At 38.0% G+C, this 24210-nt stretch overlaps 1 protein-coding gene across 5 annotated transcripts in view; it reads left to right on the top strand.

The window, feature by feature from the left end:
- The window catches only part of Atp2b1 (ATPase plasma membrane Ca2+ transporting 1), a 125396-nt gene that overhangs the window by 71740 nt on the left and 29446 nt on the right, over positions 1 to 24210 (top strand). For all 5 annotated transcript variants that reach the window (XM_045153535.1, XM_045153534.1, XM_045153531.1 and 2 more), the window contains exons 4-12: positions 6331 to 6585; positions 6677 to 6802; positions 10105 to 10245; positions 12715 to 12753; positions 13470 to 13631; positions 15079 to 15293; positions 17734 to 17976; positions 18935 to 19176; positions 22736 to 22973. In XM_045153535.1, the coding sequence (XP_045009470.1) occupies positions 6331 to 6585; positions 6677 to 6802; positions 10105 to 10245; positions 12715 to 12753; positions 13470 to 13631; positions 15079 to 15293; positions 17734 to 17976; positions 18935 to 19176; positions 22736 to 22973 (1661 nt within the window). The remainder of the gene's footprint in view (positions 1 to 6330; positions 6586 to 6676; positions 6803 to 10104; positions 10246 to 12714; positions 12754 to 13469; positions 13632 to 15078; positions 15294 to 17733; positions 17977 to 18934; positions 19177 to 22735; positions 22974 to 24210) is intronic.

Genomic DNA, 24210 nt, shown 5'->3' with positions numbered 1-24210 from the left:
TGGTATAAAAATAGATCCCACACCATATATAGTTCTTTTAATCATTACTGTCGATATCTCATTGATTCTCCAATTTTTTGTTACATTGTGTGCCTTAAATATGTACAATTTTTATGACTATTCTCTCCATAGAGTGGGAAATTTATCAGTGCCCTTTAGAATATAAGCCTACTACAGATGAGCATAGGTAATGGAGAGAAGTCACCTCCCTACACCTCTACAAAATATTTTCAAATGAAACCATGGAAAAAATGGTGGTGTTTTTCTTCTTTAAACAGGGTCTTACTATAATCCAAGCCTCAGGCTCATCATCCTCTAGCCTTAACCTCCCAAGTGCTGGGATTATAGGCATATTCCACCACATTCAGCTGCTCTTTTCATTTTAGCATATCTCATTTTGTCTGGTTTAATTGAAGAGTTAAGTTCATTTGTGCTGCTGCATTCAACATTATCCCATATGTGACCCTTAGTAAATTAAAGAAAGGTGGTCCAAATAATGTCATACTGTTATTGTGAAAGACATGAGAATGACCTTGAGGTTCCTGAATAACACTTTGAGAGCAACTCTGTATAATGTTAATATAGAGTGTACAAGGAGTAGCTCGAACAGAATTGTAATAGAATACTTGCCTTGTGGTAGAGTATGTGGATGGAATTTTGATTGTGCATATCTTTCAGCTGTATATATTTACAAAAGAACGCCCTTAGTAGCGTTTTTATTCTTGTATTTGTACTTAGACTGAAAACATTAAAAGTTTTAGTAACTTTGATTTTGGTCTTACGTTGTTTTTCCCTACAGCTTCTCAAAAGCTTGTGGTCATCAGCAGGAAAGGATTCAGTTTCTAGAAGTATTTGGCTGCGTGCTGTCTGTTTCAATATTGTGAGCTTATTGTAAAATGTATATAATATAATGTATAGTACATGAAATGAATTTGTCTCAAGTTTTCTTTTGAAAGATAGAGTTCTGTGGTGATAAGTGTGCATGTGAGATTTAAAAGTGAAAATAACATAATTGTTTCACAGCTCCTTCCCCTTAATCATTGTCATGTCGGCTTTAACCTTTTTTGGGGTTATTCTTTCAGGAAAAATTTGAACGTATACTTCTAAATAGCATAATTAGTTATATGTACATAATGTGTGCATTTTAGGAATATTCAAAAAAAATTTGAAAGAATCAAAAGATAAGATATTTAGGCTTTTTACCATTTGGTTGCTATAAAACATTGTTAACCTAATTTGTTTTTATATTTAATTGGTTTCTTGGTTTTACTGTTTTTTATAGCCCAGAATACACAACACTTTGTAAATTCAAGTGGAAAAATGAACTTAACAAATTCATCCTCACTCTTAGTCCCACTATAAAAGTTTTCATAGAAATGTGATAATGAATTCCATCTTCTGTTAATCTCTTATTCTTACACCTATTATGAAGTACTCCATCTTTATGTTTTATGTCAATCCTTACTCTTGCCCCTTATTTTAAAGTATTCCGTCATTATGCTTAATAATATGCAAAAAGCCAACTTCAGGGCTAGAAGATGGCTCAGTAGTTAAGGTACCTACCTTCAAAGCCTAATGACCCCAGTTCAGTTCCCCAGCACCCACATAAAGCCAGATGCACAAAGTGGCACATGCATGTGGAGTTCATTTGCAGCAGTTGGAGGCTCTGGAGCACCCATTCTTTCCTCTTTTGTTTGTTTGCACTCTTGTTCTCTCTCCCCCTCTCTACCCACCCCTGCAAATAAATAAAAAAAAAAAATTTAAACAGATGTTTTTAAAGCCACTTAAGCGCTTCATTTGGGTAATATTTTAGCTTTTTTCTAGGTTGTGGAAAGTGCTCAACATAATTAAGTCCTCATATTTTCTTGAATCAAGGTGCTGTGATTCAGAGAGTTAATCTCCCATGTTCAGGGAAGGAGGAGGTCTTTTCCTTACAACTGCTTTCTAATTTAGTACAAACCTTAATAAATTCACTTAACTGGTTACATACATAATGACATTTGGTCATTTCTTCAGCCTGGCAATAGAGCACAAGGTACGGCATTTGCATTGGGGCAGAGTCGGCACTCAGTGCATTGTCCTGCCGCATTCTTGTTTGGTTCTGTACACACCTGACGCTTGTGGCTCTCCAGGTGTGTTTTGTGATTACTCGTTCATTTCCCTTCCACTTCATCCCCAGTAGATCTTACTCGTATTTTGGTTTTTCTTCTGACATCTCCTAAATGCCTCTCCAAGATTGGTCTTTGAGCAGTACTTTTACATACCTCCAGTCCTTTGTGCACACAATTCTAAAGTACACTTAATCAGGCCTTAGTGTTACTAATTTACTCTTTCACTTTTTATTACATGCATGTATAGCTTTGTTCAACAGTGGCTATCAGACATTTCATTTCAACTCAAGAAGAAATAGCTTTATGTAGTAATCTAAAGAATATCTACCTTAGAGGTGATTTCTTTATAACCAAAAGTAAAGGAGTTTCAGAACAGTCCTGCCAGGCATGGAAATACACACCTAGAATCCCAACACTGGGGAAACCGAGCAAGAAGATGAAGAGTCTGAGGTTAGCCTCAGTTTTATAACAAAAATAGAAAGAAAAACCATTCTTAACTCTTCCCACATATGTATCCTTCTTTTTTTTTGGGGGGGGGGTCTTAATGCTTGGAAAAAAAACGCTGAATTGAGTTTGGACTCAAAGAGATTGTACCCAGAGTTCAAAATATATCACTCTATTCCTTCTTTTTTGTTTTAGCCTACAGTTTAGAGGGAATTGAGGGGATTTTCCCACATTCTTTTTTTTATACTTTTTCTGCCATGGAATCCATGCACTGACTTTAATCACTCTGTGGAATTCTTTTTCCTTAGATCTGTATGCTTGCTCTCTATGAACATGCTATTCCTTGTCCAAATGTCACAGACATGTCAGAGCAGCTTTTGTGGTTCATTCAACCTTAACTCTTTCTTTACTTCATGGCACTGAGCTATCCTTTTCTGTGGATTTACAGGTGTCTGGAATGAACCTGGATTCTTTGTGTGCCACCCCACTTCCCAATCTGAGGATAGGCTCCATGGGGGAGGGGACTTGTGCTCCATTTATCCCAAGCTTCTGTGATAATGCCTGTCACCTAGTAGGTCTCATGCAGTTGGATTAACAGTAACACTTTGCTAAGTTCATGCTATAGAAACTACACTGAGACCACAGTGCAGCAACACTGAGACTGGCTTATGGATTGCATGCTACTTAGCTTCCCATGTATGTCTTATCCACCATCTTTAATAGTAGTAGTAACTGTTGGTTGTTTGCAGAGGATGTTTCAGCCATCACTTTGCAGGTGTTCTCATACTCTAGGGTAGATAGTGGCAACCTAATACAGAAGATGAAGTGAACTCTCAAAAGTATAGGCTTAAGCCAGGTGTGGTGGTACACACCTTTGATCACAGTACTTGGGAGGCAGAGGTAGAAGGATCAGCGTGAGCTCAAAGCCAGCCTGAGACAACATAGTGAAATCCAGGTAAGCCTGGACTAGAGCGATACCCTACCTCACAAAAAAAAAAATAATACAGGTATGCCTTCACTTTATTGTGTTCCATGGGTATTAGAATTCTTTTAAAAAAAAAATTGAAAGTTAGGGCTGGAGAAATGGCCTAGCAGTTAAGAAGCTTACCTGTGAAGCCCAAGGACCCAGGTTCAACTCTCCAGAACCCACATAATCCAGATACACAAAGTGGCCCATGTGTCTGGAGTTCCTTTGCAATGGCTCGAGGCCCTGCCATGGCCCATCTCTCTCTCTTTCTTTCTCTAAATAAATAAGTAAAAATAAAAAAAAAATTAAATTAAATAAAAAATATTTTAAAAAATTGAAAGTTAGTGGCACTTATGTGTTAAGCATATTTGGCTGTTGGCTTCTCTCTTTTTTTTTCAACAATGTGCTCACTTTATGTCTCTGTGTCACATTTGGGTAATTCTTGCAATATTCACCTTCATTATTGTTACCCTTGCAATGGTGATGCATCATCAGTGGTCTTGATATTGCTGTTGTACTTGTTCCTTGTTCTGGGGTACCCCAAACCATTGCTGATATAAGACCACAGACTACGAAAACAGGTTGAGCCATGTCACATCCTCCCTTCTTCAGGCCTGTCTGTTCTTGGACACAGTACTATTGAAATAAGGCCAGCTAATTGCCTCGCTGTTGCTGCTAAGTATTTAAATGAAAGGAAAAGTGAGTAAATCTGAAGCTAGAAATGATGACACTTAATGACGAAGGCTCATTAGAGCCAAAGGTGGCTGAAAGCTGAGTCTCCTTGAATGCAGAGGACGAGTTCTGGTGGGTATCAAAAGCATTACTCGTGTGAACACATAAGTTAAACAACCGAAACAGCCTTGGTGCTGATACACAGAGAGTTTCATTTTGCTGTTCCAGAAATCCAAATACCAACTCTATTCTGCCTATGGGCTTTGGATAGAATACCAAAGTCTGGAAGGCAGCATGCTATTTATAACATGGTTTACTCAGTATTTTCAGCCCTCTATTCAAACTTGTTATTTAAAATTAATGTATTATATCTTTCAAAACATTAGTGCTCATTCACCCTAGATCTCTGATAAAGATGCATCATGAAGTGAATGCTTTTACATCTAACACAACATCCATTCTGAGACCCATAAATCAAAGGGAGACTTTAAGAAATACATTTCAGGGCTGGAGAGATGGCTTAGCGATTAAGCACTTGCCTGTGAAGCCTAAGGACCCTGGTTCGAGGTTCGGTTCCCCAGGTCCCACGTTAGCCAGATGCACAAGGGGGCGCACGCGTCTGAAGTTCGTTTGCAGAGGCCGGAAGCCCTGGTGCGCCCATTCTCTCTCTCTCCCTCTATCTGTCTTTCTCTCTGTGTCTGTCGCTCTCAAATAAATAAATAAATAAATAAATAAATAAATAAATAAAATTTTAAAAAAAGAAATACATTTCAGGGCTGGAGAGATGGCTTAACAGTTAAGGCACTTTCCCACAAAGCCAAAGGACCCAAGTTGGATTCCCCAGGACCCACGTAATCCATATGCACATGGTGGTGCATGTGTCTAGAGTTCGTTTGCAATGGTGAAAGGCCCTGGTGTACCCATTCTCTCCATCTGCCTCTTCTCTCTTTCTCTTTCTCTCTCCCTCTTTCCCTCACTCTCTGCCTCTTCCTCTCTCCCCCTCTCAAATAAAACAAATTTTAAAATTTGTTTAAAAGAAATCATTTCATAAGGCTGTTGATACCATAGATAATGCTTCCTTTGATAGATATGGATAAGTAAGTTGGAAACCCCGAGAAGAAATTTCCAAGTCTAGATACCATTAAGAACATCTGTGATTCATAAAAGAAGGTATTGGCATTACCAGTGGCTTAGAAGTTGACCCACTTCTTGTGCATAACTGAGTGGGTCACACCTTCAATAGAGGAACTAACTGGGCAGAGACCTAGAAGTAGAAGCTGGAGACAAGACTGAAATGTGATCTTGAATCAAAACCTGAAGTGGCAAGAGGCCGTTCTTTGTGAATCAGCAACACAGTGCTTTCTTGAGGTGGAGTCAGTTTGTGATGACACTGTGAACATTGTTGATGATGATGGACTTAGAATACTGTGTGCATTTAGTGGACAGCTTACTGCTTCACTATGGGCAGAGTGCTGTCAGCCAGCCTCAAATGCCATAGAAAAGACATTCACTGAAGAGTCATATATGTGCTAAACCTCATCCTTGTCATCTTGTGAGAGGTTTGCTGTTTCCTCCTTAGCTTTCAGCAGCCACTCCCCTGATCCACCAGTGACCATCAGAACTCCAGTGACACGCCATGACAACAGAAAATTATGACTTGCTGATGATTTAAACAGTCTAGTCTTTTAGCAATAAAGAATTTTGAATTAGGGCATAGACATTTTTAGACCTAACACTGTTGCACACTCAATAGCTTACAGTAGAGACATAGCTGATAGGCACTGAAAAACCCACAAACTTATGACTTTCTTTATTGCAGTAAGGGCTTTATTGTGGTGGTCTGAAATGACATCTGAGGTGCCTCCAAGGTAGGCCTATTACTTGACCTTCATTTCAGGCAGAACTTTGTCTCCACACTTAACTAGTAATGCAGACTTCTCTGGGGCAGGGAACTTGAAGTTGACCCAAGGTTCTTACCCTTGAGAAGAATTGAGTTCAGTAGTTTTCAGAGGTATAAGTCAATTGATAAGGTTAAAAAAAAAACAGTGAAAGTGTAACCTAGACTTTTGTTGTCATTAATATACAGTCCCCAACCCAATGCAGTGTTTTAAATAAACATTTCTTTCTTTCAAATAGTTTGTGGAGAAGTTTCTGTTGGCGAGGAAGAAGGTGAAGGTGAGACAGGGTGGATTGAAGGAGCTGCAATCCTCTTGTCAGTGGTATGCGTGGTGCTAGTGACAGCTTTCAATGACTGGAGTAAGGAGAAACAATTCCGAGGTTTGCAAAGTCGAATCGAACAGGAGCAGAAGTTCACTGTCATCAGGGGTGGTCAGGTCATTCAGATACCTGTGGCTGATATTACTGTTGGAGACATTGCTCAAGTGAAATATGGTAAGCACAGCTAAGCAACCCCTCTAACTCTTGAATAAGGAAAGATTGTAATCCTGTTTATAGTGCAGCATGTCACCACTTTCTGTTTCAGGTGACCTTCTTCCAGCAGATGGCATACTGATTCAAGGCAACGATCTTAAAATTGATGAAAGTTCTTTAACTGGCGAATCTGATCATGTTAAAAAATCTTTAGATAAGGATCCCTTACTTCTATCAGGTAGGAATTGTTTTTTGTTTGTTTATAAACTTTGAGCTTTTTCTTCCCTCACATGGATAGACTATTGACAACAGTTTTCTTTACTAAAAGTTAATAATGTGAGGAATCAGGTTTTTTTATGCTACCTTACTCTAGTAATCCTTACCTTTCTGTTTTGTAAGATGATAAGACATTTCAGACCTTTGAATCCAGAGCTGCATTTTACATTTTATTGCATGTTTTGTCTATACTACTTACTGCTACTGAATTTTACATTAAAATGCTCCTAAGGCACTTGCCTGCAAAGCCTAAGGACCCAGGTTCAATTCTCCATGTCCCACATTAGCCATATGCACATCATGGCACATACCTCTGAAGTTCGTTTGCAGTGGCTAGAGGCCCTGGTATGCCCATTCTCTCTCCCTTTCTCTCTGTCCCTCTATATTTAAGAAATAAATAAATAAAATGATAAAATGCAGCCAGGTGTATTGGCACACGCCTTTAATCCCAGCACTCGGGAGGCAGAGGTAGGAGGATCACCGTGAGTTCAAGGCAACTCTGAGAATACAGAGTGAATTCCAGGTCAGCATGAACTACAGTGAAACCCTACCTCAAAACAACAACAAAAAACACTGTATTTGTTAGGTTGAATGTATTCTAGTTTAGAAGCCAGATGCTGTTTATCTTCTGTTACCAACCAGATGTTCATAGAATGCTGCAAAAAATTAAATAGGAGTAAGTATATCATAAAATCTTGTAAATAAAAGTAAACACCCATACATTTATAAATAGGATAACTGTCAGTGATTATATAAACTCATATCTTACCAAAAATTCTCAAGATTTGTACACTGTTATTTAGGCCACTTAGAATACTCATCTTTCGTTTGAATTTTTCTCTATATTGATACAATTCTTAGAACCAGAACTAGCATGTATCTGTAAGGATAATGTACATAAGTAATATATTTGCTGATTTTACTTCTTTGCTATTCTTCTAAGAAACTATGATTAATGTTAGCCTTGTAAAATCCACAGCCTTTCCAAAGGGAGCTATTGTAACCATAACTTTCCACTGTAGGCCCATTGAGATAGTCTTGTGCTGCCTTTGGCTATATATGCTGCATGGACTTTTATGTACATCCAGCTAACTTACATGGTACTTAGCAGTTCAGGTTGGATTCCTTTTGCAAAACTTTGGTGCTTTTAATAGACATGACTGGGAAGCCTCATGTGGGCTCAGGTTAACACACCCAAGTATACCAAGAGAGCTCTATAAATTTTCCATGTTTAAGAAAAGACCAAAATAACTTTGTAGAGTCCCTTATCACAGTGTGAGTGGGAAAGTTATTCTGCATTTATTTCCCTATTCCAAAAATGTACTTAAAAACATGACATGCATTTATTTTTAAATTTACTCTCATGATGCCATCCCTCACTGCTGTTCTTGGCTTCTTAAATTTAGATTTTTTTTTTAAAAAAGCACTATTCAGTTAGTGGTGGGATACGAACTGAACCACAACTGTTTACTTTAACTAAGCACATTAACTGCCAACATTAAAGCAGAGGTGGGGTCAGGAAGAACAAAACATAAAAATTGAAGTCTTTAGAAGGCCAGAATTGTTAAAAGAAATAAATTATATTTGTACATGCTTAATAAATAACATTATCTTGAATTTCATTTCTTGTTTCCCTTGCATTTTTACTGATAATTAATTAATTAATAAAACATTCACAATCCAGTAGTTTTTTGTTTGTTTGTTTTTGTTTTCTTTGTCCAGGTAGGGTCTCACTCTAGCCCAGGCTGACCTGGAATTCACTTGGTAGTCTCAGGCTGATCTTGAACTCACCACAGTCCTCCTACCTCTACCCCCCAAGCAATGGAATTAAAGGCATGTGTATAATAGTATTTTTTAAAGCAAAACAATCAAAGACTCAAAAATGTATATTGGATGAGTTACTCAATAGTTAGTAGCCACATGTGCTCCCTAGCTTTCTGTATTGGAATTTTATAGGTACTGGAGGAAGTGCTTTGTGGTTTTACTTAACAGGGGACCTCTAAGTATTGTTTTTGCTGCACAGCATGCTAGTAAAGTGGAGGCAGTATGCTCCAGAACATTTTAAAATAAGAAATGAAATAAAAATCAATAACTGTAAAGGAAACAATATATAGCCTGGTATAATCTCAGTGTTCAGGAGACAGAAGTTGGGGGAACACCATAAGTTCAAGGCCACCCTGAGGCTACATAGTGAATTCCAAATCGACCTTGGCTAGAGTGGAACCCTACCTCAAAAAACTTGAGAAACCAGGGAAGGGGGGAGGGAGAGAAAGCAATATATATGTAAAGAGACAAAGTTAAGATTTTAAGTCTGCTTAAAAATTCATAGAAAGGTTAGGAGGAGAAAGGCCATATGAATAGAAAGACACAGAGCTGTACATGTAAAAGTTAGCGAACTGTAAGCAAATGTAGAATTCTTAAAGGAATATATTTGTCTTCTGGTAGAACTGGATTGATTTTGCCTTGCTGTATGTTTCTAGAAAAGAAGAATGTCTACCAGCTTATAAGACTTCTGAGTAGTATACTCTGAATTCAGTGTTCATTTCTGTGCTCCCTAGCTGTCTGTATTGAAATTTTAAGTTAAAAGAATGGACAAGGAAAAGTTTGGTTTGTCATTGGGCTTAAACCAGCAAGCATTGTGAAAAGTCCAAGATTTTTGAGCCAAGAGGCAAATGATGAAATAATATTTCAGGAATATTAAAATAGATTTCAGGATGAACTAGGAAGGCAGAGAAATGAATTAGGAAACGCTTGCGGTAATCTAGACAGACTGGGATGAAAGCCCCAGCCAAGAGAAGGTGGTAGAGTTGTCTATGGGAAATAACATTCGTGCTGTGGAACTCTTCTGTTCATAAGCTGTATGAATAGTGTTTCTCCGAGAAATAACATTATGTCATAATTAATAAAAATGGCCTCATTCAACACCCACAGGTTCCAAGCCTTGTGCTATGTACTTATCATTTAGAGGCGTGTTTGAGAAGTACAGACTTTAATACATTTTTATGAAATACAGGTAGTATTATCCGTCTCTTATATTTGAAGAATTGAGCTGTTATAATTTGCCCTGCCCTTGGGTGATAAGATTTGAACTCACACACGACTGATTGCAGTTATAACCTTAAGCACGGAATTTAAGGATTTATTTAACATCTTTTAGTTTACTATATTAAATATTTAACATTAAAGACAGTATTACCAAAGTTTGAAATTGGATAATCAGAGAGAAATCTATTTTAATATTTACAAAGTCCTCTGTTGCTCTAGGTACACATGTGATGGAAGGTTCTGGAAGAATGGTAGTTACAGCTGTAGGTGTGAATTCCCAAACTGGAATTATCTTTACTTTACTTGGAGCTGGAGGTGAAGAAGAAGAAAAGAAAGATGAGAAGAAAAAAGAGAAGAAAAGTAAGTTTTGCAATTTCCTGTATGAATTGGTATTTGGAAACAGAGCCAATAGATCTTAAGCATTGGCACACAAAATAGACTTCTTTCATGAGACTGGTAGGAAAATTTCTACAAAAGTAAATTAGCTAGTGTGCCTTCAAGTGGTAGAATTAAAGCACAGAAATTTCTTTTTAACAGTCTAGAGTCTTTATCAGTATATCAGTGCCCTCACCATAGGCCAAACCCTTCCACTTTGGCTTTCCTTATTCTGTCTGTTCTTGAGAGAATTTCCTGTTACTTATCAGCAAAATTAATTGTGTTCTCGCTTCCTATTTGTTTTAGTAGCTTCCTTTGTGAGCCATATTACATTTTGGCGTCATTTGGTTTTTAATCTTTTTCAAGTTTCCTGCTTTCTCATATTCATCCTGTACTTAAACAGTTGCTTTTTGGTAGATTAGAATTTTAGTTGTCCTGTTACAGTCACACCATCATTAGGTAGCAAGGTCTCTTATTGCGTGCTATCCCTCCCGGTGACCTGCTGTCAGCAGACTGTAATATACAGCTTACCTGCAGAGGCCCTACAGGAAACTGTCGCACATGAGAGGGCCTCTCATAATCTTGATTGGAACTATGCCACTTTCAGAAGGCCCTCCATGCCTGTTTCTCAGTGTCCTCTGCACAGCCCTTCTCACCCACTGAGGCACCCTCTGTAGTCTTTCTCCTTTACTTTTTTATAGCACCTTAACCACATTGGTTTATTCATTTGGATAGTATTTTGCTTCTTCAGATGAGCTTTGTTTTTGTTTTTGTTTTTTTGAGGTAGGGTCTCACTCTGGTCCAGGCTGACCTGGAATTAACTCTGTCATCTCAGGGTGGCCTTGAACTCATGGCAATCCTCCTACCTCTGCCTCCCAAGTGCTGGGATTAAAGGCGTGTGCCACCACGCCCGGCTTCAGATGAGCTTTGTTAAAAGCCTGGCTTGCCATAACAATAGCATTGTTTTTATTTTATTGTTCAGATGTGCTGATCTTTTTAATGCCAGGGATAAAACCCCGAGTCTTTGCTACACTGAGCCACACCTCCAGCCTGACAGCAAAGGTTGTTTGTTTGCAATAATATTTTTTAAATTTGTATTTATTTGTGTGTGTGAACAAGAGAGATAGGCCGGGCATGGTGGTCATGTCTTTAATCCCAGCACTCGGGAGGCAGAGGTCAGAGGATCGCTGTGAGATCAAGGCCACCCTGAGACTACAGAGTGAATTCCAGGTCAGCCTGGGTTAGAGTGAGACCCTACCTCGAAAAACCAAAAAAAAAAAAAAAAAAAAAAGAGAGAGAGAGAGAGCTGGGTTCTGCAGCAACAGCAGACAAACTTTGGACACCCCTTTTTGCATCTAGTTTTACATGGGTATTGGCGAATTAAATTCCAGGCCAACAGGGTTTGCAAGTATTGTAGACAGCTTCATGTTGTTGGCATGAGCATCCAACCAGAGTTTTATGGGAGGAAGCGATTTATTTTTAAGCCTATAGATCCAGGGGAAGTTCTATCAAATAGCAGAAGAAGCTGGCTCTCATTTATAAATCCAAGCAGAAAGATACCACCAAGCAGGCAGCACCACCAGCAACCACTAACTCCAGCACACACAACCCACCAGAGCACAAGCTATACCTTTGGGCTGGAATTCAGGTCCGCCCCCAGTGACACCTCCTCCAGTCCCGTGGCTGGAGTTCCAAGATGCAAGTTTAATTTTAACAACCTAAGTCATTGGGGGACATACATTCAAACTGCTGCAGCAAGCAAGTGCCTCTATCCACTGAGCAATCTCCTCAGTCCTGGATTTGGATTATTTTTGAGACCTAGGTCCCATAGTGTGACCCAGGCTGGTCCCCTGCTTACTATGTAGTCCAGGATTGTAAGTGTGAGCCACCATGTCCAGCCTGAAACAGAGTGTTAAATATTTGGGTAGATTGTTCTTTATGTATTATCATTCTATATGAAATCCTATTTTAAGCAAAAATGTCTTTTGAACATTTCTTAGGATTGTGGTTGTGCTCAGTGGTAAGGCATATGGTGGCCTTCCTCAAGCCCTGCATTCATTTCTTAGCACAGGAAGGAAAATAAAGCGAAAGTTCTGGTTATACAGTTGAGGGGGACTGGCCTCACGTCGATTTCTCCTCATGCACTACTGTAGTAGCCGCTTGAGAAGCCTCCAAAGGTTTTGCGAAACCTAGTAGCAATGGTGATCGAGGGCTTCGCATGCATGCACTGGCTCATCTACCTCGAGCTGTCTGAGGTAGATAGTTTTCCTTCTGCTGGAAGTGAGGCTTGTGGAGTTGTGGAACTTGTTTCTGTCAGAGCATCAGTACTTGCCTGACCAAACCCTCTTCACTATTCTCCAAGTGACTTATAGAAATGTGAACTACCTCTGCATAATTTAGCATGGCCGTATTCATTTCTTTTGGAAAGCTTTAATTCCCATTTTGTTCCTACAGATAAGAAACAAGATGGAGCTATTGAGAATCGCAATAAAGGTAAATTCAGGAAGATAAAAAGTACAGTTAGCTGGTTTTCATTATATCTAAAAATAGTTCTCCTATGTACTATATTTATCCAAAATTAGGATACATGTGGCAGGGAACATCAATAATGTTTGTGAACTTGGACTAACCTCTCTTCTTGCCAGTGCCGTAGTCATGCTGTCTCTACAGTCTTAAGAGGATTTTAATTATGATTTGTGGTAGTAAGTTTATACAGGTAATTTTCCACTTACACATTTCAAGTATTCTAATATACTTGAAATGTTGTTATCATATAGTTCATAGCAAAGTGTATCAAAAACAGAATGTGTAGTGTATTACTTGTATGTAGGAGTCCCTAAGCATATGCATGTTTTTCAGAATGTATGATCATTTGTACATTGTGGTCATAAATTACAGGAAAGGGATATGTAGTCTTTGGGTATTACTTCATTTAACATGCAAGCAAAGAAGTAACTTAGTATTCCTTAGTTCTTCACTTAAAGACTCTGCATTCCTTCTCAAGCTTCACCTCTGTCGCCAAGCATGGCATTTTCAACACGTTGCTCATGTCTTAGCGCTTTTGTATACACAAACCTACATGCGCACAAGCACACACAGCTGAGTCTTACACCTAGTCTACCCTCTATTAAAAAATGTTTTAATTGCTTCAAAACATTAGCAGTGGTGTCTTTAAAGTGCATTGAAATTACATTTTCTCTTAAATGTAGCAAAAGCTCAGGATGGTGCAGCTATGGAAATGCAGCCTCTAAAGAGTGAGGATGGTGGAGATGGTGATGAAAAAGACAAAAAGAAAGCAAATTTGCCAAAAAAGGAAAAGTCTGTTTTACAAGGGAAACTCACAAAACTGGCTGTTCAGATTGGTAAAGCAGGTATGATTTATAGAATAAAATTAAGTGTTTTCCTTTAAAGCACACATGCTGTGTTTAAAAAACTGTCTTTTGAAGCAGGGAAGGTTGGAAGTTGGGTGATAAATATATTTTTTCGAGGGAATTAACATGGGACTTTTTTTATATTCATGGAAAATGCTAATAAAAAATTTTTAAAAATTAAAAAATATATTTTTTTTATTATATTCACTATGTACCAGGCCCTGTGAGTTATCATCCATATTCATAATATCATTGTAGCTTAAGGGCCAGTATTATCTTATGTAAAGGGAATAGTCTTCCATGAGCTAGGTAAAAGTGGTCAGATTAGAATCACTGCCTAAATCTGCCCAGTTTACAAACCCATGCACTCACCTCTCAGTTTCTTTAATTTCTGGGGCCAATAAACAAAGAAGGGGAAGTTTTTCAGTACAGATTATCCAGCTATAGAAAAGAATGCCTTCCACGCATTTTGCTCATCCTTTTATTGACTGTGAAAAAATTGTGTTTTTGTAAATATAAGAATTAGTTCATCTTGAAAGGACTCATTATTGTGAGGCTAAATTACTACAATGCCACCTTCATGGGAAGTACCTGTAAAGCATCGGCTCACCAGTGCTTTGAGGGATCCTGGGGAGGAAAGCCCATCAATAAAACAGCATGCCCCCAGCATTACCACCATTACAAAATGATGCTTTATGAAAGTTACTTGCATCATTGAATTCCTTCCTGGAATATGTTGGAGGAATGAAGTTTTGGCTTCTCCCATCAATAATTTTATTCTCTTAGCAAGAATGTACTTATGTATTATTTTACTAAATCATAATACTGACTCTGACAGTGTTGGGAGGAAGGATGGACCTGAAGTGGCAACGACATTTAGCAGCTGTTAGAATAGGCTGTTCGACCCATATATGTAGACTGAGTTTGTTTTTTAGTACATATTTATAAGAATCTAATATCATATAACATAGAAGGGTAAATGCCTTGTGATACATAGTTAACATTTTTTAGATAAAAATAAGTTAAGAAATAATAATGCAGATAGTATAACTTTCTGTATGTTTTATAATTGTTTTCAACATAGAGGTAATTTAATTTCAAGACTTCCAGTTGATCAGAGTTCACAACTTCTCTTCAAGAATTTAGGCAAATTGTTTCAAAAGGTACCAACTTACACTAAGCCTTTGCATGCTATTTGTCTCAGTGTTAGTAGAAAACAGGAGATAAGTTCAAGAATCGTAAAAAATATTCTCATGAAAGCAAAAATTAAATTTCATTGCTGTCAAGTGACCAGTTATGTGCAAAAACACTATCTCAGAGAAATTAGGTATAATTGAACCAGTTATAACTCTTTGCAATGATTAATATGTAACTAGCAGTGGATAGTGTGTCTACAATTTAAACAATTGACTCATTTTTCTTTTTCTTTTGTTCTCTATTCTGAAAGGACTATTGATGTCTGCCATCACAGTTATCATTCTAGTATTATATTTCGTAATTGACACCTTCTGGGTTCAGAAGAGACCGTGGCTGGCTGAGTGCACACCAATTTACATCCAATATTTTGTGAAATTCTTCATTATTGGAGTTACAGTCCTAGTGGTTGCGGTCCCAGAAGGCCTTCCGCTTGCAGTCACCATCTCACTGGCTTATTCAGTAAAGGTCAGTAAGGAATCATTAAGCAGATTTCATGCTTAAAGCCACAACAGGTCTAGAGGATGCACACCCAATTACTCCTTTTGTGAACTGGAAAGTGGAGGGTTTCCATTTTTTTAGACATGTGCTCAGCAGTCCCCTTCCTGCCTCTCTTTTGGAATATCTGCAGAGACCTGCTTATTCCATGAAGAGCACCCTTGACGGAAGTACTTAGCACAACTCTGCTAGGCAACGTTCATCTCAGTTTCTATTATAGTTGTTTTGTCAAGTCTCACTGCTGCCTCTTTCCTAACCTGTAAAATCAAAGTAAGGGTGTGGTCCAAAGGAGGATTTGCTTTGGGCCAACCTTTTGCTGCCACTCTTCCAACTCAAACGTGGTCTTCACACTTGTAAGCAGAATCATATTTCCAAAGAATTCAGGTTCTATTTTTTCTTTGTGTAAAGCCTTCTGATTCTTTCCTGTGGCCTATAGGGTCCTGCTCGGCCTGGCCCTTGCACTCTTGCCTGTAAATGCTCATCAGGCCCACACTCTGTGGTGCTCAATCTACTTGTTTTCAAACATCCCAACTGTGAACTTTACTTCAAAATGGTTTTCCAGGTCTAAAAATAAACATATACACTTAACAGAAGGATGTTGTTCTCTCATACGCTTTGAAAAGTTAATTAGCATTTCTCCTTAAGTGACATTGCTGACAGTGAAAAATATAATTAGTCATAACTTTTGTGCTAGCACTATTGTTTGGCATTCCAAAATGTTTTCTAATAGGCCAGTCTTAATAAGAATGCCCTTTGGTCACTCTTTGAATTTATTTTCTTCTCAGGCATTTAACACAGCTTTTATATAGAAGATGTTATATAGCAAAATAATGATGAAATACAGTGTAATCATCTATTTGTCTTTTTTAATAAGATAACTAGGATACCTACAAGTCGTGGGCATCTTGGCTACGCTATCATCTCATTGTGAATAGTCCTTGTTTATATTAATTTTTTGTTGTTGCTTGACAGGCCTTTTTTTTTTAAGTAGAAACTTGGTATGGATACATCATGTGTTGGTCCCATCATTTCTGGTCTCCCTGTCCCCATTCCTCCTCAGTGGTATTGCTGGTATTTCCCATGGGGCTTAGGGTTATGAGTAGTGAGAGCAACAGTCATTGTGGGGGCCCAGTAATACCTCTGATATTTCCTCTCAATCTGTGGCTCTTAACTGTCTTTCCACCCCCACTTTTTGTATTAAATTTTAACTGATCAGAGATGTGGACAGATTGACTTATGGCCCTTATTAGACCAGTGAGTAACTGCACCCTACCTAAAGTTCTTTAAGCCTCATTAAATGTTTATTTGACTCTAGTGTGACTAACTATTTGTTTTATTTTTTTCACGGTGGTATAGTCTTTATAGACCCTGTTAGTGTTCTACAAAATTGAACCTATCTTTCTTACTACTTCATCATTCTTCTAATTTTCTATATGAAGATTATAAGTAATTTGGGAAGTATATATTTTTATAACCCATGTTTCTCTCTTCAAAGAACTGGTTTTCTACAGCATCTTACATGTTAGTTACAGGAGGATAAAAGAAGCCTTGGAAAAGAATTATCTATCATATATATGAATGAGTGAGTGTGTAGAGAGAGTATGCACACATGTGCGAGGGAGACAGAAATAAAGTTTTTTAAATGCCTTTTGCAACTATTGTGAAACCTTTCAGTTTATGGGAAACCATCTTCTTTATAGTGATAAATGAGAGAACGTGATGAAATACATTTTGATCCTAAGGATAAAACTTTCTGTCATGGGATAGATAAAAATGACCCATTCATGGTTTAGTTCTATTAATTAACCTGTAAAAGTGCAAAATAAACCCATGCCAACTACATATTCACAAATGTTTTTATTTTACCTGCTTAAAACTACTTTTTCCCTTGGAGATTGATACAGTATCTTGTATATTTACATAAGAAGGAGATTTCATTCTTTATCATAATTACTTTCTGTTTCTTTTTTTGAGGCAGAGTTTCATTGCATCCCGGCTGGCCTGGCCTGGAACTCACGTGTACTCCTCCTTCTCAGCCTCCTCTTGAGCAATGCTAACACCCAGCTTGTTATGTTGTTATAGATCCAGTTGTACTTGTGCTGTAGATGATCAGTGCTCGTATAGTGAGAACATTTCACTGAGCCTGTTGAAAGCATGTAGTCAACATGATTTGCGTAGAGGTGCAGATCTATATTCATTTATTAGATTATGTTAATGCCACATTAAAATGACTATAAACATAAAAGTATTTTCTTCCTATCATTTGATGAGGTCAGATACTCTAAAATTCTATATTAAGTTGGTACTTTTTAAGTGTTTTTAAATACGTTTAAGGTAAGGTAGAGGGTTTTAATGGTGATATATCACTATGTTCTGTGTAGCTTAACCCAGCTTGTTTTTGTCACTATAGAAAATGATGAAAGATAATAACTTAGTAAGGCATCTGGATGCTTGTGAAACCATGGGAAATGCTACAGCTATTTGTTCAGATAAAACAGGAACATTGACGATGAACAGAATGACAGTTGTTCAAGCTTACATAAATGAGAAACATTACAAAAAGGTTCCTGAACCCGAAGCTATTCCACCAAATATTTTGTCCTATCTAGTAACAGGGATTTCTGTGAATTGTGCTTATACATCTAAAATATTGGTAAGTGTCCTTTTGTATAGAATCTGTAGACATACAAATTAATGTACATAAGTTTCTTTTCATGTATTTATGAGTAAGGTCCATAATCAAAATATATGTTTTATGCTGAGTATGGTAGAGCACGCCTTTAATCCCAGCACTTGGGAGGCAGAGGTAGGAGGATCGCCATGAGTTTGAGGCCATCCTGAGACTACATAGTGAATTCCTGGTCAGCCTGGGCTAGAGTGAGACCCTACCTTGAAAAAGCAAAAAAGTAAATAAATAAATAGAAATTAAAAAATAAATATTTATATATATACATACATACCCACACACGTGTATTTTTTTTAATTTTGAATTTCTGATGTTCAGAAGCTTTCAATCACTAACTAGAACACTGAACTACATTCTTCATTACTGTTATTATTAATCAGTATTATTTGCAATGGTGGGTGTAGAACTTGCTAGGCCACTGTTGTATTACCAACGTACATTCTAAGCCCACACAGTACTACTAAATTCTTTTTCATGTGCTCATTTTGTAAGAGGTCAGGCTATCTTGCTACAGAACAGCCAGTCTCAAATTTCTAGAGAAAACTTTAATGCTGATTTCAGTGGCATGCCTTACATACACCTTGCTCTGTGTTTCGCAGTAATTCCTACCTGAGAAGTTATATTTAAACGTTTTTAGAACTAATAAATAATTACAGATTTGTGCCAACTTGGTTAAGATGTTTTCAACTTAGTTGCTGAAGCCAGGGACCACAGCAGTCAGTTCACTTAGGTAGGAACTAGTTGAGATTTGTGCTCATGTCATTACAGTCCTGAACTTCTACTCTACCTTTCTGTGCCCTCTGAAATGCTGATATTAGTAGATATTTTTTGTGTCATTTGTTTCAAAATGTTGCATTCTGTTTTACATTATGAATTAAACTTTTCATAGACATGATACTAGCTTCTAATCCTTATTCTCTTACAGCCCCCAGAGAAAGAGGGTGGATTACCTCGTCATGTTGGTAATAAAACTGAATGTGCCTTGTTGGGATTTCTTTTGGATTTAAAACGAGATTATCAGGATGTTAGAAATGAAATACCTGAAGAATCACTGTACAAAGTCTACACCTTTAATTCTGTTAGGAAATCTATGAGTACTGTCCTGAAAAATTCAGATGGAAGTTATCGGATATTCAGCAAGGGTGCATCTGAGATAATTTTGAAAAAGTAAGAGTGAAATTTTTAGATGAGTAATGTGAATATATTTCTCTAAATATCTAGTATGTTGCTTTCTTTGTCTTATTTTCTGGGTATTGCACAATTTCTTAGCATATTTTATGGTGTCCAGAGATTTACCCATTTTGTTGAGCCTTTTTCACACTCTAGCTTACTTCTTAGTATCTTGCAATAGGGAAAATAAGCCCGTTTGCCATTCAAAAAAAGTGTAATTTTTAAAAATTTATTTGAGAGTGACAGAGAGAGAAAGAGACAGAGAGAGAGATTGAGAATGGGCACATCAGGATCTCCAGCTACTGCTAATGAACTCCAGATATGTGTGCCCCCTTGTGCATCTGGCTAACATGGGTCTTGGAAAATTGAGCCTCAATCCGGGGTCCTTAGGCTTCGCACTTAACCACTAAGCCATCTCTCCAGTCCTAGTTTTTTAAAATATATCTTGATTCTATTGTTCTATAGGATTTTGAAAAAATTCCCATTTCATATCAAAGTAGAATTTATAGTAATGCTACTACCATGTCATTTTAGTATCTCCTGGTATTTTGTAATCTGTTTTTACTGCCCTTTTGCAGACCTGTAGCTCCCATGTTGGCATTCCATGCTCTCATATAATTTCCCCATTATTAATCTTTTATTGCAGGTGTTGAAATTATTTTCATTAATAGAAGTAAAGGAAAAAAAAATGGAGGGCTGGAGGGATGGCTTATTGGTTAAGGTGCTTGCCTGCACAAGCCAAAGAACCTAGGTTCGATTCCCCAGGACCCATGTAAGCCAGATGAACAAGGTGGTGCATGTACCTGGAATTCATTTGCAGCAGCTGAAGGCCCCGGCACACCCATTCTCTCTATCTACCTCTTTCTCAATCAAATAAATAAATAAATAACATTTTTAAAAGCAATTTTTGAAAATTGAAATTAATGTTAAAACGTAAATTTTAGCCAGGCGTGGTGGTGCACGCCGTTAATCCCAGCACTTGGGAGGCAGAGGTAGGCGGATCACCGTGAGTTCAAGGCCACCCTGAGACTCCATAGTGAATTCCAGGTCAGCCTGGGCTAGAGTGAGACCCTACTTTGAAAAACCAAAAACAACAATAAAACGTAAATTTTTCCACTTTTAATTGGCTTGTATGTAATTTGTAATCTAGTTATTTTAATGAACATGACACATTTTAATCTTAACAGATTTAAGAGGCAAGTATGCAAGTAAAAAGCATATAATAAATGGGCACCAGTTTTAGTGTTACTGTATGTTTTGTTTGCAGACAGGATCTCTTGTATCCCAGGCTGGCCTCAAACACTTGTGTAGAAGAGGATGACCTTGAACTCCTTATCCTCCTCATTTTACTTCCCAAGTGTGGGGATTACAGGCATGCACTACCATGCCTGGCTTGTGGGTTTCTAAAGATCAAAACCAGGGTCTCATGCATGCCAAGAAAGCACCCTACCAGTTGAGCTACATCACAGCTAAATACAACTTCTAAGATGAAATATAAGACACTTAAATTTGGTTTTATATGAAGTAAGGGTGTCAAGATAAAGGAAGTCACAAACAGGAACGGATATTGCATGTGTAGTGATAATGGGGCACTGTCTAGTTGTATGTTTTGTGAAGAATGAGGAGCTGTTCTGATTTCAGTGAGAAAGGCTAGAAATATGTCATGTCTCTGGATTGCTTGGTAGCAGATAAATGGAGAAAGATCTGTTTTTTTAACTAAGCAGGTTCTCACTCTGTGTACTCATTAGCTTTGGGGAGCTGAAGTAGATTTTTCCCTAACTTTCCATTTTTCTGTATTAGAAAAGGGATATCAGTAACTCCATGATGGTGACATAAAGTGATGCATGTAATAAGTCTCCCTGATGGTAGTATATACAACTAAAGCTTTCTTCATGGAGTAAGGCAATCAAAGCTTTGTGACTTAGATCTGACCATGGTGGTACATGCATATAATTCCAGCACTTGGGAGACAGGAGAATCAGAAATTAAGAGATCAGCCAGGACTACATACTGAGAAAAAGCTATGACCAAAGTAATTCTTACATCAGATACAAGGTGGGTTGGGAATAAATGATTGGTGCCAGAGACTGACAAAAAAGCTTACTGCTGTTACCATAGCTTCAGCTGCAAGGTAAGAACCACAAGGTAAAAGCAGCACAGGGTAGAAGGAGTGGACACATTTAGGAGACTGTTCAGAGGAGTAGAGGATGAAGAGTAAGAATGCAGGTGAAATTTTAGACTTACCCAAGCAGTTGGGCCAATGTTAGTGGCCACTGCATGGGCCATTGGAAGTGACATTTGTTTGTTTCTGTGTTAAGGTTAAAACCTTGGGTGGAATAGTTCAGTGATGGAAAGCTCTAGAAAACAATCCAAACAGAAGATGTAGGTTTGGAAAGCACCTCTATCAAAACAGGAGGAAGTGGTATTGCCAAGAAAGGAGCATAGAGGAGTGTTGTGTCCTCACTACATAACTAAAGAAAGTTTGGTCGGGCATGATAGCATACACCTTTATAATCTCAGCACTTGGGAAGCAGTGGTAGGAGGATCGCCCTGAGTTTGAGGCCATCCTGAGACCACAGGTTAGCCTTAGCTAGAGTGAGACCTTACCTCAAAAAAAAAAAAAAAAAAAAAAGGTTGGATTTAGTTAAACTAAAAATTAAAATACCTTGGCATTGCTTGTCTGATAGAATACATATTTTAATAAAGAGATTTTTTCTTTTATGGTTAAAACAATATAGGTGACAAAACGACTGCTCAGATAAGGGGTTGAATGAACTTGGCCTCATTATATTTTTGTGTTAAATAAAATTGTCTAATTCTGTCCCAGAATGACCAAGTGCTTTGCACTCAGAATTATTTTTTGAAATTTTGTTAAATAGAGCATTTCCAAAAGAGATTTAGAAACTCTCTGTAGTAGCTGATAAGGCAGGGCAGAGAGCTAGCAAATGAGAACTGTACCGATTAGAACTGTTTGGTAAAGAGTAGGGAAGGGGGCTGGAGAGATGGCTTAGCGGTTAAGTGCTTGCCTGTGAAGCCTAAGGACCCCGGTTCGAGGCTCGGTTCCCCAGGTCCCACGTTAGCCAGATGCACAAGGGGCGCACGCATCTGGAGTTCGTTTGCAGAGGCTGGAAGCCCTGGCGCGCCCATGCTCTCTCTCTCCCTCTATCTGTCTTTCTCTCTGTGTCTGTCGCTCTCAAATAAATAAATAAATAAAATTTAAAAAAAAAAAAAGAGTAGGGAAGGGAGCCAGACAGGGTGGCGCACGCCTTTAATCCCAGCACTCGGGAGACCAAGGTAGGAGGATTGCTGTGAGTTTGAGACTACCCAAAACTACATAGTGGGTTCTAGATCAGCATGGGTTACAGCAACACCCTATCTCAAAAAACCAAAAAAAAAAAAGCAGGGAAGGGAAAAGTGAGTATGATTTAAATCTAAAAATGTATAGAATTCTCTGAAGTCCAGATGTTACATCCTATGATTTCTTGCCTTTCTACTTTAATGGCATGAACCATGATTTTATAAATTATTAATGTTTGGATTCACTATTTCCTTTTAGGTGTTTCAAAATCTTGAGTGCTAATGGTGAGGCAAAAGTATTCAGACCAAGGGACCGTGATGATATTGTAAAAACTGTGATTGAACCGATGGCATCAGAAGGCTTGAGAACCATATGTCTTGCATTCAGAGATTTTCCAGCAGGAGAACCAGAACCAGAGTGGGATAATGAAAATGATATTGTCACCGGCCTTACATGCATTGCCGTTGTGGGGATTGAAGATCCTGTGAGACCTGAGGTGGTAAAACATTCTATGTTCTGCATGTGCAGGATCCTAATTAGCATAGATGAACTGGGTACTAACTGTAAACAGTTTGCTTGTAACATTCTTGAGGTCTGCAGTTTTAGTATATTTTCTGTGTGACCCCTGGATGAGTAAAATAATATTCTTATAATGCATATACTACATTTTATAGTGATCCATTGAGCAACTTCTCTGGGAGACCCTGTATTCATGGCATCATGACTGAGCATGGTGCCTTGAACTGAGATTTTTCAGTTGATATTTATCTTATATTAACAGATGACATTAAATGATTTGTTTTCTTTCTCCAGACTAGTGTGGTCCATGGGAGCTTCCTGTGGAGATACAGTATTCTCTGCACTGTTCACTGTAGTAGCCACTGGTTGTGTAACAACTGAGTTCTGGAAATGTGATCAATACAACTGTAGAACTGACTAAATTTTATTAAACATAGACTGTTAACTACCCTACCAGATATCGTACTCTAGACTTTGCTTTTTGAAGTTCAATTATTTTTATTTGCTGCTTTTTATTTAAGTTGGTAGAAAATCACTGCACTGGGCACTACTCTAGGTACCAGAGACACAAAAAATTTAGAAGAGATTTGGTCCCTAGCTTTATAGAAGTCACTGCCTTGGGTGAGAATTGACAGACACATTGTGACTAGGACTTTAGTATATTGGTATACAGAAAAAATAATAGTATTCTGTGTTCCCTGTGTGACTGCTAGGTGCTTTGCATGTGTGATTTCATTTGGTTCTCTTTTAATTACTCTGATTTGAGTGATAAGACAATAGAGATGTACAGTGATTTAGACACATCTCACCTTTGTCTAAAGGAAATGCTTGAAAGACCACTGAGCTACTGGAAGGATCAAACAAGATTGCTAGAAGTTAATTACCTGTTTTAAGTCTTAATGGATCAGAAGACATTAGTGAGGAAGGAAGGGGCAGGTGAGGGGTGTATGGAGGAGGTAGCCTGAAAGCATCACAAGTACATTCTAAGCCAAGACAGAGAAAACACAGAACTTTTGCTTCAGTGACTCTGTCAGCTGATCCTTAATATGTTGTAGTGAGCACTGGTATGGGAACTAGAAATGCTTCAGTGAACATAGTAACAGAGACACCCAACTAGGTAGAAGGATAGACTCGTGGACAGTATGTCAAGTAAGAATATGACTGGACTGGTTCCTGCTCTCCCGGGCCTTATGTTTTGAAGGAGGGAGAGGGCT

Source organism: Jaculus jaculus, chromosome 6 (genome assembly GCF_020740685.1).
Source record: "Jaculus jaculus isolate mJacJac1 chromosome 6, mJacJac1.mat.Y.cur, whole genome shotgun sequence".
NCBI classification, from domain to species: domain Eukaryota; kingdom Metazoa; phylum Chordata; class Mammalia; order Rodentia; family Dipodidae; genus Jaculus; species Jaculus jaculus.
Note: the sequence above shows the minus strand (reverse complement) of the source record. Positions and strands in the feature narration are given on the sequence as shown.